This window comes from Cygnus olor, chromosome 8 (genome assembly GCF_009769625.2).
Source record: "Cygnus olor isolate bCygOlo1 chromosome 8, bCygOlo1.pri.v2, whole genome shotgun sequence".
In the NCBI taxonomy this organism is placed as follows: domain Eukaryota; kingdom Metazoa; phylum Chordata; class Aves; order Anseriformes; family Anatidae; genus Cygnus; species Cygnus olor.
The window spans coordinates 12,280,817-12,294,244 of record NC_049176.1 but is presented as its reverse complement, the minus strand read 5'-3'; the positions used below and the strand labels follow the sequence as shown (position 1 = coordinate 12,294,244).

Sequence of the window (13,428 nt, the reverse complement as noted above, 5' to 3'; positions counted from 1 at the left end):
GAGATAAATGTGCCTGGTATGAAACTGGATGCAGGGCACTCTCCCGTGGGTCTGTCCCTTCCAAACCAAGCTGCACCTAGAGCAGGGAGCGCTGCCCCTCAACATGACTGCCATCCCACCAGGCTCAGGCTCTCCACCTTTCATGCTTTTCTTTTTAAAACTGAGCCACAATCCCTCCTGTTTTCCTTGGTACAGACTATATATTGAACCAGGGGAACATTGTTCATTTCCTCTGTTATTTTTATTTTTAGCTCAGTTTTATTTTTAGCGTGTTTTATTTTATGTTAGCATATGCTGGGAAATGCCTTGGCAAGTTAACAGGCAAGGTGCTACAAAATGCAGGCCGCATTGTGTTTCTATTTCCTGCGTGCCTGCCCTCCTCTGTGCCCTCAGAACTTCATTTCATGCACTCAAGGGGAGCCTGGCCAGGCTTCCTCCCTTATGGAAGGGGGCTGTCAGAGAGGGAAAGTCAGAGGGAGGAGGGGAATTGTATCTTTTAGTGTTAAACTGCTGCCCATCAGAGCAAGCTGTGTCTGTGTGGCTCTGTGCGCATCTTCTCTCCTTCGCCTGCAGGACAAAACTTCTCAAGAACCAAGTGGTCCCAACCACCACCTTTCCCAGGGCATGAGCTCACCTCAGCCTTTGGCTCTGCCCTTAAACCTCTCAAGGTGCCTCTCCTCTGGCAGCAGAGGTGACGATGCAAACCCTCGGAGGTGCTAGGACCATCTCCAGGGGCTGCTCCATACCCTTTGCTCTCTGCAGCCCAGCTTGCTCCTTGGCTTTAATGTTTCTTATATGGGCTTTTTTAGGATGCTCAAGGCCTCTTCTGCCTTTCCCTGGGGTTAGCCAGTCTCACCTAGGGAAAACAAATCTCTCAGCACAATTTATTTTCACCAGTTTGATCCTGAGAGTTGAACACAGCAGCTGAACAGCTCAGAAACAGGCTGCTTGGTGTCACCTTAGAGGAAGGGCTGCCTGGTCCCAAAAATGTTCCTTAAATGTGGCCAGCCCCTGATACGCAGCGGGAAGGTGAGCTGCCATGGACATGCTGTGTGTGATGCAAGGGACGTTTCCTTCCTGGCTCAGGCACATCTCCTGGTGAGACCCTTGAACCTCGGTCTCGATTCCTTCACTCTCTTACCAGTAGGGACATTACGTGAATCACACAAAGCCTTCTGTCCTCCCTGTGTCCCATGAAGAAGGGAAGGAGCTCTGGGAGACCCGGGTTTGCTGCTGGAGCCCCTCAGTGTACCGCTGCAGCCAGCCTGCCCCATTCTGTACTGCCTTCCCCAGTGTTGCACAGAGGCAGTGACATTTTCCCCAGAAGCTGGATTAAACACATCCTTCAGAAAGCTTTCCTATCTCCTATTACAGGCTGCAGGAGGTGATGAGTTCAACATCTCCCCTGCTGAGCTATTCTTGCATCCAGTAACCCTCTGTGATGAGAAGCAGTCTCTTTCATGATTTCAGGATGAAATCTGTCCATCTCCAGCTCCAGTCACTGCCTTTTGTTACATCCTCCCCAGCAAGGGATTGTCCCCCTCTACTCCACCCTTGTAAGGCCCCACCTGGAGTGATGCCTCCAGGTCTGGGGCCCCCGGCACCAGAAGGATGTGGGGCTGTTAGAGGGGGTCCAGAGGAGGCCACAAGGATGATCAAGGACTGGAGCACCTCTCCTACACAGAAAAGCTGAGAGAGCTGGGGATGTTCAGCCTACAGAAGAGAAGGCTCCAGGGAGACCTCATTGCAACCTTTCAATACCTGAAGGGGACTTATTAAAAAAAGATGGGGAGTGACTCTTTACTCCATCAGATAATGACAGGACAAGGTGGGAGTGGTTTTAAACTTAACGAGGGGAGATTTAGATCTGAGGTCAGGAAGAAATTCTTCACTGTAAGGGTGGTGAGGCACTGGAACAGGTTGCCCAGAGAGGTTGTGGATGCCCCGTCTCTGTAGGTGTTCAAGCCCAGGTTGTACGAGGCCCTGAGCAACCTGATCTAGTGGGTGGTGTCCCTGCCCATGGCAGGGGGTTGGAACTGGGTGGTCTTTGAGGTCCCTTCCAACCCAAGCCATTCTATGATTCTGTGATTCTTTCTGTCGTGACAAGAAGTTTTTTCCCCTTAAGCCTCCTAGCATAAGTCTTGTAGTTGAGCTGTGGCTTCTGGTTGCAGTTCCCTTTAGAAATCCCTCCAGTATTCCTACAGCCTTCTTGGTGCTAGTGTCATTACCACTGCTGCATTTATTGCAAGACCACCTCCTTCCTTCTGGAAGGCATCCTTTATATACCCCCAGGAACCCAGCTACACGTGCAAAGCTTATGAGTGAACAACCTAGTGAGAAAGAGCTTTTCAGAGGATGAACCTAGGTGGCTCGCCGACACCTTCACACAGCCCAGAGCCACTGGGCTTAGCCCAGCTGTCACAGGAGAGCCAAAGACAGGATCGCTCTAGAGATCAGGTAATAACTAATTAGGAGTCTAGCTCGATGTCTGTAAGAGAAAGCTGGCTGGAGGTGTGACTGGTTTTCAGGACCAACTGGCATGATGGAGATCGCTGTAGTGGGTCAGCCCTGGGTTTGTCCAGCCGGCACCGTGCTGTGCCGAGGCTCGAGCTGCCCCTTGCCCAGGCTCGATCCCACCTCCAGACAAGACAGGAGGAGGCAGAAGCAAGGTGCAGCATGTTGTGTGAGGATCGGATGTGGGTAAAGGTGATCTCGGGGACAGCTGAGTGTCCATCACTGAGAGATACGAGAGATGTTTGTCAGCTGTACCTACCATAGGAAGATGTGCGGTGGTGGGTGTGTGGTGTTGGTTCAGCAGGTTGGTGGGCAGAGAAGTGAGTGTGTATGGCCGTGGTGGGTGACTGGATAAACAGATGAACCTATATGGTGTAGATGCACTCATGTAAATGATAATGGCTATCTGGTGCCGTGACAAAGGCCTGAAGAATTGTACTGAAGTGGCCACCTCTCAGTGGTAGGCCCGAGGCTCTGTGTCAGGTGCAGGCAGAGGAAGCCACCACTTCCACCTGGGGCAGCTCAGACCAGAGTGGGTTTTCTCCATCTCCCCTGTGCTGGCAGAGGCATCGTAAGGGCTCTGGGCTCTGGTCACAGCAAGGCATGCGGCCTGGCAGACACATCCTGCCCACGTGCTGTGTTCAGGAAGGAGTCAGGCCAGCTCCACACAGCAGGATGAAGGTACAGCCCATCCTGCCTCAGGCTGGGAAGCACAACAGCCCAAACCCTGCGTCCTGTTCAGCCCTGCTTTCTGAGCTTCTGTAAACCCAGTACGGTGCATTCGACATCTCACTGGTACCTCCTCTCTATCTGTGAGGTGGATGACAGCAGATGACTCATAGGGATGTTATTTTTTTGGCAAGTTTCTCTGGGAGTCGCATACAGAAGCAAACATCTTTTCTTGAGGTGGCGGCCTCAATGAAGATCTTAATCAAGAAGTATCACCACCGTTGGGTCTGTACATGCAGCCTGCTCCCACAAGGACGGTTGCCATCAGGTTTACTGTAATAATGTGAGACCTTTCCCCTTCATGAGAAACATGCCTGAAGGGAGTAGAAATTTCCAAGTATTTCCAAAACACCTTTTCTCATTTCCCAGCTATCCTCGTTTGCTAGACCGCATTGGGGTAAACATCTTTTATCTCACTGATGTTCAGTGCTGCAATCCAGACTCCATTGGAGTGTATGCAGTAACTACTTTCAACCTGGGGAGATTTGGCTGAAGCCTTTGTCTTTCCATCAACGCCTCCTATAGCCCCCTCTCCCGCAGATTTGCACTATGAGATGAACTTCATATAATAATAATTTTCCCCTGTTAAAGTTGGAGCTTGATGTTAAGGGCTGTTTTAGGAGCAATGTTTGGGTTGAAAGCTTGGGTAGATACTACAGCAATTTATGGATGATTTATTGTACTTTAGGCAGCTGCACTGTATTTGGCTTGGCTTTGCTTGACTTGGGTAAATCCATCAGTATTTTCTGGGTTCCGTGAAATAATTGCTGTAAAATGCAAAACTTCAGCTTTTCAGAATTTGGGTTTCATTACAACAAAACGATCCCTTCTTACCAGCATTGTCACCACTGGTTCAACATGTTCCCTTGGTGGTGGTTGCCTCACACATTTATTGAAGAATGATGAAGAATCCCAAAGGAAAATCTTTACCCTAAGTGTATAGAATTGGTCCCATTTCATAAGAAAGCTCTTATCATTCCAGAGCACTTAAAGCCATCACTAGGCAGAATTTCACAAATTTCCAGGTCTGAAATTCTCTTTCATGTATGAGTTATGGAACTTGATGAGCCCAGAAAGTCATGCAGCCTGGTGCTGATGTGGAATAAGTTAGGAGAAAAAGCTTCGTATTTTGTAAAAATGTTGTTGACAAATCATTAGTTTGAGCTTCAAAGGGTGCTGGGATAAAAATGGAATTTTTTTTTAGATGTTTCACATAGAAAAAAAAATTATATTGGCTCGCCATACATCTTAAATGGTCTGAACCAGAAATGGCCAAATGTCAGGAGTTTGCAGCTGTGATACAGGAATTTCATTTATCATCAAAAGGAGAAAGAGCTCCTTCATGCTGAGATCAGAACTGGGCTAACTACACCGTTTCCTTGTCCAGCCTTCGTTGGGGTGTTCCAGCAGCTGGGAGCAATGATTTATTCCATTGCGTTACCCGAGCCATAGTAAGGCACGATGGAGCCAGGCCACATGGCTTTTCTCGTCCTGCACTTGTATGGCATCAGGCTCAAAAGTGTCCAGACCCAGAATAATGCAAAGACACTCACAGTGGTGTTGGCAATGATAAAGGAAGTGATCAAGGCAAAGTGTGTAGATTGAATGACTTTTTATTTTGTTTTTAATTGAGCTTACTGATGTATTTGAGAATAGCAGCCAGTTTTCAGTGATGAGAGCCCCTCTTCAGGTCTGGAATAGCAGCATCAGACTTCAAAGTACAGGCTGAGAGCTCAGAGCTACTCAGGACTTGAGAACATGCCTCAGATCGTGTCCAAACTAAAATATAGTGTGTTTTTTTTTGTGGGATGTGAGCATTGGTAGTCACACAGAGAGAACAGTGACAGGGTAGTCACCTTCTGGGGCTAAGAGAGAAAGCTAAAAGATATCTCTATGCACATATAGAACATGTGCAAGATAATGCATGTGTGGTGTATATAAAAAGGAACATTTCAACCTCACATTATAATACAGTTATAAATCTCCCCATACACCTACCTCTACAGATCGTGGTGCGTTTGTAACATAGTCAGAAACATGCACGTTTCTTGGTCTGCTTTCTACCAGCACTGCCAGTTGTGTGTCCAAACTGGTGGAAAGCAGAGCTGAAAACAATGTGTGCTGGGTTAGTGCTGTCACCAGACAGCAAACGTCCCAAGGGCCAGGGCTGTGTCACTGCTCCACCAGCACCCGTGGAGCTGCTCGAGCTGAGCCCTTGGCCCGGCTGGATGCATTTGGAGGTGCCACCACAATGAGCACGGCCTCACGAGCAGATGAATATGGGTGAGGATGGTGGCTGCATCCCGGGGAGGTGCAGCAAGGGCAGGGACCATGTGTGTGTGCGCAGGGGGCGCGGACAGGGAGCAAAGCAGCTGCCCGGAGAAGGTAGCTGCAGGAGGGGATAGGGCCACAATTGGTACCAGATGCCCTCAGAAGCTAATGACCTGACAAACGCTCTGCTCATAAAACAAATTCTTTAAAAAGGAAGCAAATGGAAATATAAGCTAGTGAAAGAATTTGCAGCAGCTGCCCTGAAACCATTTCTCACTTCATAAACAGGTCTGCATTGAAAAAACAGCCCCTTTTTTCTTGTTCTCCTTTGTGGTCCCCTCCCGTGCCGTTCCTCCCCTCTGCCTGTGCGCACCAGCTCTTGCAGGGCTGTGGCCCCCAGGTTTCCACCGTGCCTTTGGCTCGGCAGACTTGTCCAGACTCAGCGGCACATTGCGTTCCCTTAATATCCATGTCAGCACCGGGTTTTTTGTCATTTGAGGAATTTCTAGCCATGTGTCCTCAGCTGGAGGGCTTGAGCAAATGCAGGAAGCAAAGGCAGCACAACATAGGCTTCCTGTGGGCCAAACAACAAAATGTAGTGCACAAAATTGGGGCAGCCCTGTGCAAAGTGGGGCTTGGCCAGGGAGCAGGGGAGCATCAAGGGGCATCTTCTGCCCCCTGCTATTGCCTGGAGCTGCAGCACCTCTGTCCCGCTCCAGGAGGGCTGATGTCAACCTTAGCACCACTTGCAAAAGGATAAAAACAAAGAAACAAGCAAAAAACAAGAGTCCTAGCCGCCAAATGTCTTAGGTATTCCCCAGCTGAGCCTATAGAGCTGGACAGATGCACGTGGAGGTGTTCTTGTTCCTGAAGAGCCTGGCATCACCGCAGCTTAGCACAGCCATGTGGACATGAAGCTCTGGACTCTGCTGCTTGGTCTGGGGGGTCTGCACGTAGTTTGAAGAACATCTCATGGATGGCGTGGATCTGCAGGGGTTCCTTCTCCAGCTAAACCTTTTTTTTTGCAGTTGGAGCATCCCCCGTGGGTTCTCTGATGTCTAATGCAGTGCTTGATGTGCCCGTTGCCCTTCTAGGAGTAGAGGTTTTAAAAGGCTTCTTCATCTTTTCTTCCTGATCACTTGTTGACGCTAATCTTGTCATTAAATAGTAGCACAGGGAACTCTTATTTCACGCTAAAGCCGACTGAAATTGAGGCGTGGGTTCAAAAGTTACTGGGAAGGAGGAACACCCAGTGTTGCTGTCTGGGCTTTGTTGCCTCTGGAAAGCCAAGCCTGGAAGAAGCAGGGGCTGAGGGATAGGCACGCATCTCTGTACCCATCTGTGACCTGCTGGGCATCCCATGCAGGTGCCACCTGGAGAGCCGCCCCTCTGCTGCACAATGCCAGGGGCCTGCTGGCTGACCCCATCCCTCTTCTTCTCCGTAGCTGTGCCCACGGTGCCTGTGCAGGGCCAGGAAGCTGCACGAAGCCCCCTATTGCTCACACCGCCAGCATGAACTGCACCTCTGATGGCCTGAGGCACATGGAGTGCTCCGTCACCTGCGAAAAGGGCTTCGTGCTCCGCTCCAGCAGTGGGAAGAGCCTGGGCTCCACACAGGTGAGTGGGCACCAGGGTGGGGGTGAGTGACCGCTGGGCCAGTTGAGAAAGGCTTAAGCACCCCAGGGTGGTTGGTGTGGCCCCAGGACACGTTGTCCTTCCAAACCCAGGCTTTTTCAATGAACCTCAGTCTGATGGTGGCCCTGGCACTGGACCTCAGTGCTGGTGGCCCTGCTCTGGACCCTCTCCTTCCTCTGCTGCCATCCCCCCAGGCCCCCAAGCCCCGTGCTGCCACAGCTCTGCCAGCCTAAATGCCACTGCAGGGGACATCCCAGGCCGGGGTGGTGCACTCCCACAGCGGGAGAGGTAGGCATTTCTCTTCTCTGGATGGGCACTGCTGGGAGGGCTAACCATCCCAGGGACGTTTTCTCTTTTAAAGTTGAAGTTAGTGGCTCGGGGAAAAAATGACGTCCTTGCAGAGCGACTATATTTAGAGGGCTGCAGAGGAGAGCAGCCTTCAGGAGCTTTTCTTCCTTTGTGCTGCGCTGCTATACTGCTGCCCAGCCGCTGGGGCAGTGCAGAGGTCAGCACGAAAGAGCTCGTCCAGCTCTCCAGAGGGCCAGGGGCTGCCTTGTAAAAGCCACGAGCCAGTTCCGCTCTCAGCCGGTGACCGAGGAGACTCAGGGCTGACAGGTCCTTGGGAGCTGAGTCGCCTTGGCCGGGTCATGGGCATAGCGTGTCCCATGCTTCTCCTGTTCCTGGGGAGGGAACAGAAGTCTCAGGGCTGTGCTGGCCACCATGCAGGCCTGAAGGGAAGAGCAGAGCCAGGCTGTGGAAGCAGGGTGGACCTTTCTGCCCTCCGGAGAGCTGCAGGTGCTCGCCCCTGGCAGGCACGTGTCCTGTGAGAGGTGCTAGAGATTCCTTTCCTGGTCTGTGGGGAGGATGGAGGAGAGCATGGTGTGGCCAGCAGCTTGGTTTCCATGCCTGCAGCTCGCCACGTTTCCCTAGTCTCCAATAGTTTGCCTGTATGACCCTGCATGCCTGTATACATCTCCTGGCATTTTAAGGAAAAATGCACAACTCTCCACTGGGTGTCCTCTCCACCTGTCTCAGTTTCACCACAATCCTGCCATGCGCCAGAGAGTACCAGGCTAAAATTTAGTGACATCCCTCAGGGCCACCACGTCCAGGTTCCATCGGAATGTGCTGTCTGGGAGGACAGACCACAGGCAGTGTGGTTGTGCTCAGTCAACGAAAGGGCAACAGGAAGAGTTGAAATAAACCTCTTTTTATTTTTATTTTATTTTATTTATTTTATTTTATTTTATTTATTTTATTTTTCTGCAGACCCTCTCTGAGGAGTGCTGGATTTGGGTTAGTGGTCTGGGGATAGCAATTGTGGCCCGCCATCGTGTTTTGGCAAGGTCCGTGGCACTTACTGACCACATCTAGGCCTGGCACCCCTGGTAGTTGGGACTCAGGTTCTCATGCAGTCCCCCAGATTCATAATTACAACTTATAAATGCTGTTATACGAACCTCGGATTTCAGTGGGCTCCGTGGGCATGACAGGACCAGGACATTTGGGGAAAACCAGTCAACAGGAGAGGTGTCCATCAACAGCTGTGTTAAGACTTGGTCTTTTAGGGGAGAAAATAGCAGTGCACAGAGCTGGGAATAACCTGTAGTTCAGGAAATTTTTGTGTATTTTGAAGGGATTTTTTTTGGCCCTTAATGTGTTCTAGCACCACTTAGATAATGTCACACTTGGAGGCAAGCAGTTGCAGACCAGTTGCAGAAGGCCTCTAGAGGTGACCTGCATGTCACCCCAGGGACCAGTCACTGCTTTCACACCCCCAGCATCATGCCTTGAACCCCAAGAATGCCACACTGTGCCACGCAAAGTCCCTGAAACCTGGGCCAGCCCGTTTGGCTGCAGTACTAAAATGTGCTGTTAGAGCTCGGTTTCGGGGGTCTGATGGAGCCTCGCTTTCTCCGCAGCAGGATGTGGTTCTGACGTGCAGCTCAGGGCGGTGGGACCGATCTGTGACTTGTGACCCTGTTGACTGTGGTGTCCCTGACCAGTCGCATGTCTACTACGCCAAGTTCTCCTGCCCCAAAGGGACCACCTACCTGAGGCGATGCTCCTTCTCCTGCATCCACCCGGCCAAGCTTCAAGGTACGGTCTGGAGTGCCAGGGGATTTGACCCTCCCTTTTTGGTGCCACCTTTCCATGCGTGTCCCTAGGTGTTTCGAAGTGACCATTGCTACTTTGAATTTCCTGGTTGTCCTCGCCTCTGCCAGCCAGGTGAGCTCTTGGGAGACCTCCCTACACGGTGGGCATCCATCCCTCTTGAGCAGGGACACCATGGTGTGGGGATGCTCCCTCTGATGCTCACCCCCTGGCTGGCGACCTATATCCATCCCCCTCAGGGTGTTGGGATGTCTTCTTCTGAGAGCTGGTGAGGTCTGGCAGGCTCCGGTGTTATGGGGATGAGGGAGGCGAGAAGTGTAGGGATCCAGTGCAGACAAACAGGGAGGACTTCAGAGAGCCAAAAATGGGCTGGTGGCTGTGGGAAAGCATATGGTTCAGGAAGCCTGGGGCCTTATAAAGCCATAGAGACTGATGCCCACAGCTGCAGAGCAGTCTCGGAGATGTGCACCACCCAGACACACAGCAGTCCTCCAGACACGCCATGGCCTGGCTTTCATTCTGCCGACTCCATCAATACCCACAGGAATGTTTTTAAGCCAAGTCGGAGAAAGAGAGCTACTGTTCCTGTCTATACAAGGCTGAGCTGGATGGGATTTCGTGGGTAATTGCCTTGACAGCTTCAAGCATTGGGACTTTATGTGAGTTTCCACCAGCGCCTTTGCTCCAAACAATAACATACAACAAATCATTTTAATGGGTGCCCTATTTTATGGCGACATTTATAGCTGAAACGTATGAAAATCATTTACTGTTTTTTTAGTTAAATCTACGAAGCAAAAACTGCAGGGAATTAAGGTCTCATTTCATGACAGGGGGGACGCCGGCAGATCCCAGCGTGAGCTGATCAAAGGGTAGCGCACAAACGGCAATTCGACAGACCAAATTCTGCGCAAACCCATGCCATTGCCTTTGGTGGGTCAACTGAGGGCAGGGCTTGAAGCTGATATTTCCCTAACAGCCTCCTCTTGTTCCCATTGAAGTCAACGGGAGGTTTGCCACGGGCTCCCTTGGCGGGAGGCGTCCCATCCGTGGAGTGCCCTGGGTGGCTTCCAGCAGCTGACACAAGTCCTGGTGGTGCTCAGCCAAGGCTGTTGAGGCGCGCGAGTAGACTTGGAGAGGTCCAGCTGTCTCTGCCGAGCTGTCGAGGCAGGAACGTGTCTGCTGCTTGTACTCCCCGAAGGCTGGCGTCCTTATGGGCAGCCTCTCAGTGCTAATAAATGCTAAGAACAGGCAGGGAAGGGATCGCATGGCTGCATGGCTCCTGCCACGGCACTTGGAGGTGGGGACAACCCATACGCCTCGCCGCCGGGAGCACCGGCCCATCGGGAACACAAGCGCTGAGCGGAGCCACGGTCTTGCCCTTGTCCAAGAGCAGCTGTAGGCAGAGCGGTGATCCTATAAAAAGAAAGTGATGCTCAGTTCCCTGTCAACTCTGAGGTCAGAATTCCCAGTTACACGAGGTAGGGCTCCTGCGTCTGTCCTGCTGGCACTTCCCATCTTGTGCTGTACACGTGGCACAGGGCGAGATGGCTTGTAAGGGCAGGTGTTGGACAAGCTGCAGAAAGCACCCAGGGAGACTGAAGTTGAGCTGAAATAAATATGAGAGAGAGGCTGTCATACACAAAGCCCCCAGTCCACTGACGGCTCTCCTGAGGTATCACCAGAGAGGGGAATTTAAGGGAGAGTTGGGGGAAGATGTGCAGAACCAAAATCGCTTCTCCAGCCCCTAGCTGTCCAGCTAACCCATGGTCTTCCAATTTATTGCTTCCATTCGTGTCCATACCCACTCTAACAAGAGGAATTTTGAACCCAAACGCGCTGCTTCTCTCTTGGTGCCAGGAATGAACCAGTGGCTGACCTGCCTGGAGGATGGTCTCTGGTCGCTTCCCGAAGCCTACTGCAAGCTGGAGTGTGATGCGCCTCCCGCGGTGGCCAACGCCAAGCTCCTGGTCCCGCAGTGCCTGCAGGGTAACCACGACGTGGGCTCTGTCTGCCGCTACAAGTGCAAACCTGGATACCACGTGGCCGAGAACGCAGCAGGCAAACCGAAAAAGTAAGTCTGTGGTGGGTCTGCCACCACTCTTCCCTGCCTCCCCTCTTTCCAGCTTGGAGGAGGAGGACAGGCCATGGTACACTGCCTGTATTGAAGCCCTGCTTTGGCTGCTGGGATAGACACGAGGCAGAGCAGCTCACTCTGGTCATGCTTATTTCCTCAAATGTGAGAGGCATTCCCCTAATGTAGGTCACAGCAGATGGGAACGAGATGTAAGCTGCCGTTGAGCACGTGTACGTTAAGTGCCTTAACCTAAAGCACGTGAGTTGTCCCACACACCTCAAAGCACTTGTCACTTGCTGAAAATGAAGCACGTGCAGAAGTGTGTGCAGGCTCTCAGGTAATTAGCTAATGACGTACCAAGATGCTAGAAGACTCCTGGAGCTGCTGCCTTTCCTCAAAGCGACAATCCCAGCGCCGTGACCTGTTTTAGTTGCAACAAATGACAGCCTTCTGTCAGGGTTAACATTTTACCCCCTGCATGTCTTGGCTAAATTTAATCTCAAACATTTGTATTTCAGTTGGAGAAGATTTTCCCAGTGCTTCAGGGAAAAATTCCTGGTGATTCACTAGCACTGTGCTGGGCCAATAACATGATGCTGGTGGGTAGAGCAGCATTTTGTCTGCGATACCTCCAGCTGAAGTCCCTGTTGGGTCTGGTCACTACAGATTCCCTGGCACAGGCGGGGTCCTCCCCAGAGTCTTGGTGCTAGCCCAAATCAAGTAATTACGTGCTAATTGTTTAATGCCCCCTTCCAGTTTTAATTGGATGCAGACTTCAGCTCTACTTAGCTCTGGGGTAGGGTTGTTGTGCACTGGGAAGCAGTTGCCAAATTTCTTGCCTAGTAATGAAGGAAGTGGTTTCTGTAAACAGCTTTTCACAGTGTTAGGAGGATTTCTTGGGCCAGGGGGAGCTGAGCAAATTACGATTATGGCTACGGTCACATGGACTGCTTTGCAAACCGTGGAGCAGCTTGGATGCCTGTGGCATTCAGGCACTGGACGTGCAATCAGATCAACACAGCTTGCACAGTTAGGCTGTCTCACCCATGCTGCCACAAGCACTGGGGAAAACAATGCCCTCTGGGAGACCCCAACGCTCCTCTGATGTATGGGACTTCCCTACAGGCCTGAACAGCTTGTAAGTCAAGTCAAGGAAAATCACATGAAATAGTTTGTTTTCATAGCAAAGGATGTCGAGATAGCGCTTTCACATTTGCTATTATCATTACTACTAACTCACCCGATATCTTTGACGGTAGGGCACGATCCTACTACAGCAAGCAAAAAAAAAAGAAAAAATTAAAAAATTAACAGAAGCAGAAAATCTGTTGCTTTCTCATGTAGATTAACTGCTCTGTGAGTGGCCTGATTCAAAGCAAAAACCTCTCCCTGGAAGTGTCTGCGCACTGTTTCATCTGGAGCTCTGTGCATGCACTCAGCTTTAGTGCAAGCCCCTTGGCACGTGCAGTGAGCAGCAGCTACTAGTCAGTACGTGGGCCAGTACTAGGTTGCTGGAAATCCTTCTGGTGTTTCAGGCCTGGCAGGCAGACCATCAGAGCTGCCAGAGGGGTTGCTCTCTGAGAAGGGAGTTGTTAGAGAAGGCGATGGGGAGCTCTGGAAGGGGTTGGCACTGGTGGGGTGCAAGCTCCTGATGTGCTGGTGAGGGAGTAGGGTTTCAGCTGATGACTCAGACATCAGGTTTTGGGGTGTCCTGAGATCTCTCTGGGCTCTTTCTGGGTTCAGCAAGCTGAGTTCATGGGCTGTTGTCTCCCCATCATCCATCAACCCAGCAAGAACCAGCCTCGTAAAAGATTTGGTGCTGTACAGGTGTTGGTGGGCACAAGAAAGCATGACTGCAGCTTCTAACCAGCCTTCTGCAGTGCCTTTCCCTTCCACACACCGTGCAGAACACCACGGCTGCTACACCTGGAGTGGGGCTCCAAGCCCTGAGCCTTGCCCCTAAGATTGTAGGGCGATGGTCCCCACCTTCCTGAGCCTGGCTGGGATCCAGCTGTCTCTGTCCCAGTTGAGATGCTCTTGGACACAGATGCTCGTGTGATTTCCTCACTTCTGTTTTGTTAGTTGAA

The 13,428-nt window shown here is 51.3% G+C and overlaps 1 protein-coding gene across 2 annotated transcripts in view; it reads left to right on the top strand.

The window, feature by feature from the left end:
* Positions 1–13,428, top strand: part of PAPPA2 (pappalysin 2) — a 76,070-nt gene that overhangs the window by 39,243 nt on the left and 23,399 nt on the right. The window contains exons 14-16 of one of the 2 annotated variants that reach the window (XM_040565761.1): positions 6,960–7,131; positions 9,075–9,249; positions 11,125–11,338. In XM_040565761.1, the coding sequence (XP_040421695.1) occupies positions 6,960–7,131; positions 9,075–9,249; positions 11,125–11,338 (561 nt within the window). Of the gene's footprint in view, positions 1–6,959; positions 7,132–9,071; positions 9,250–11,124; positions 11,339–13,428 lie in introns of both variants that reach the window. The other variant, XM_040565760.1, reaches the window with a different exon arrangement.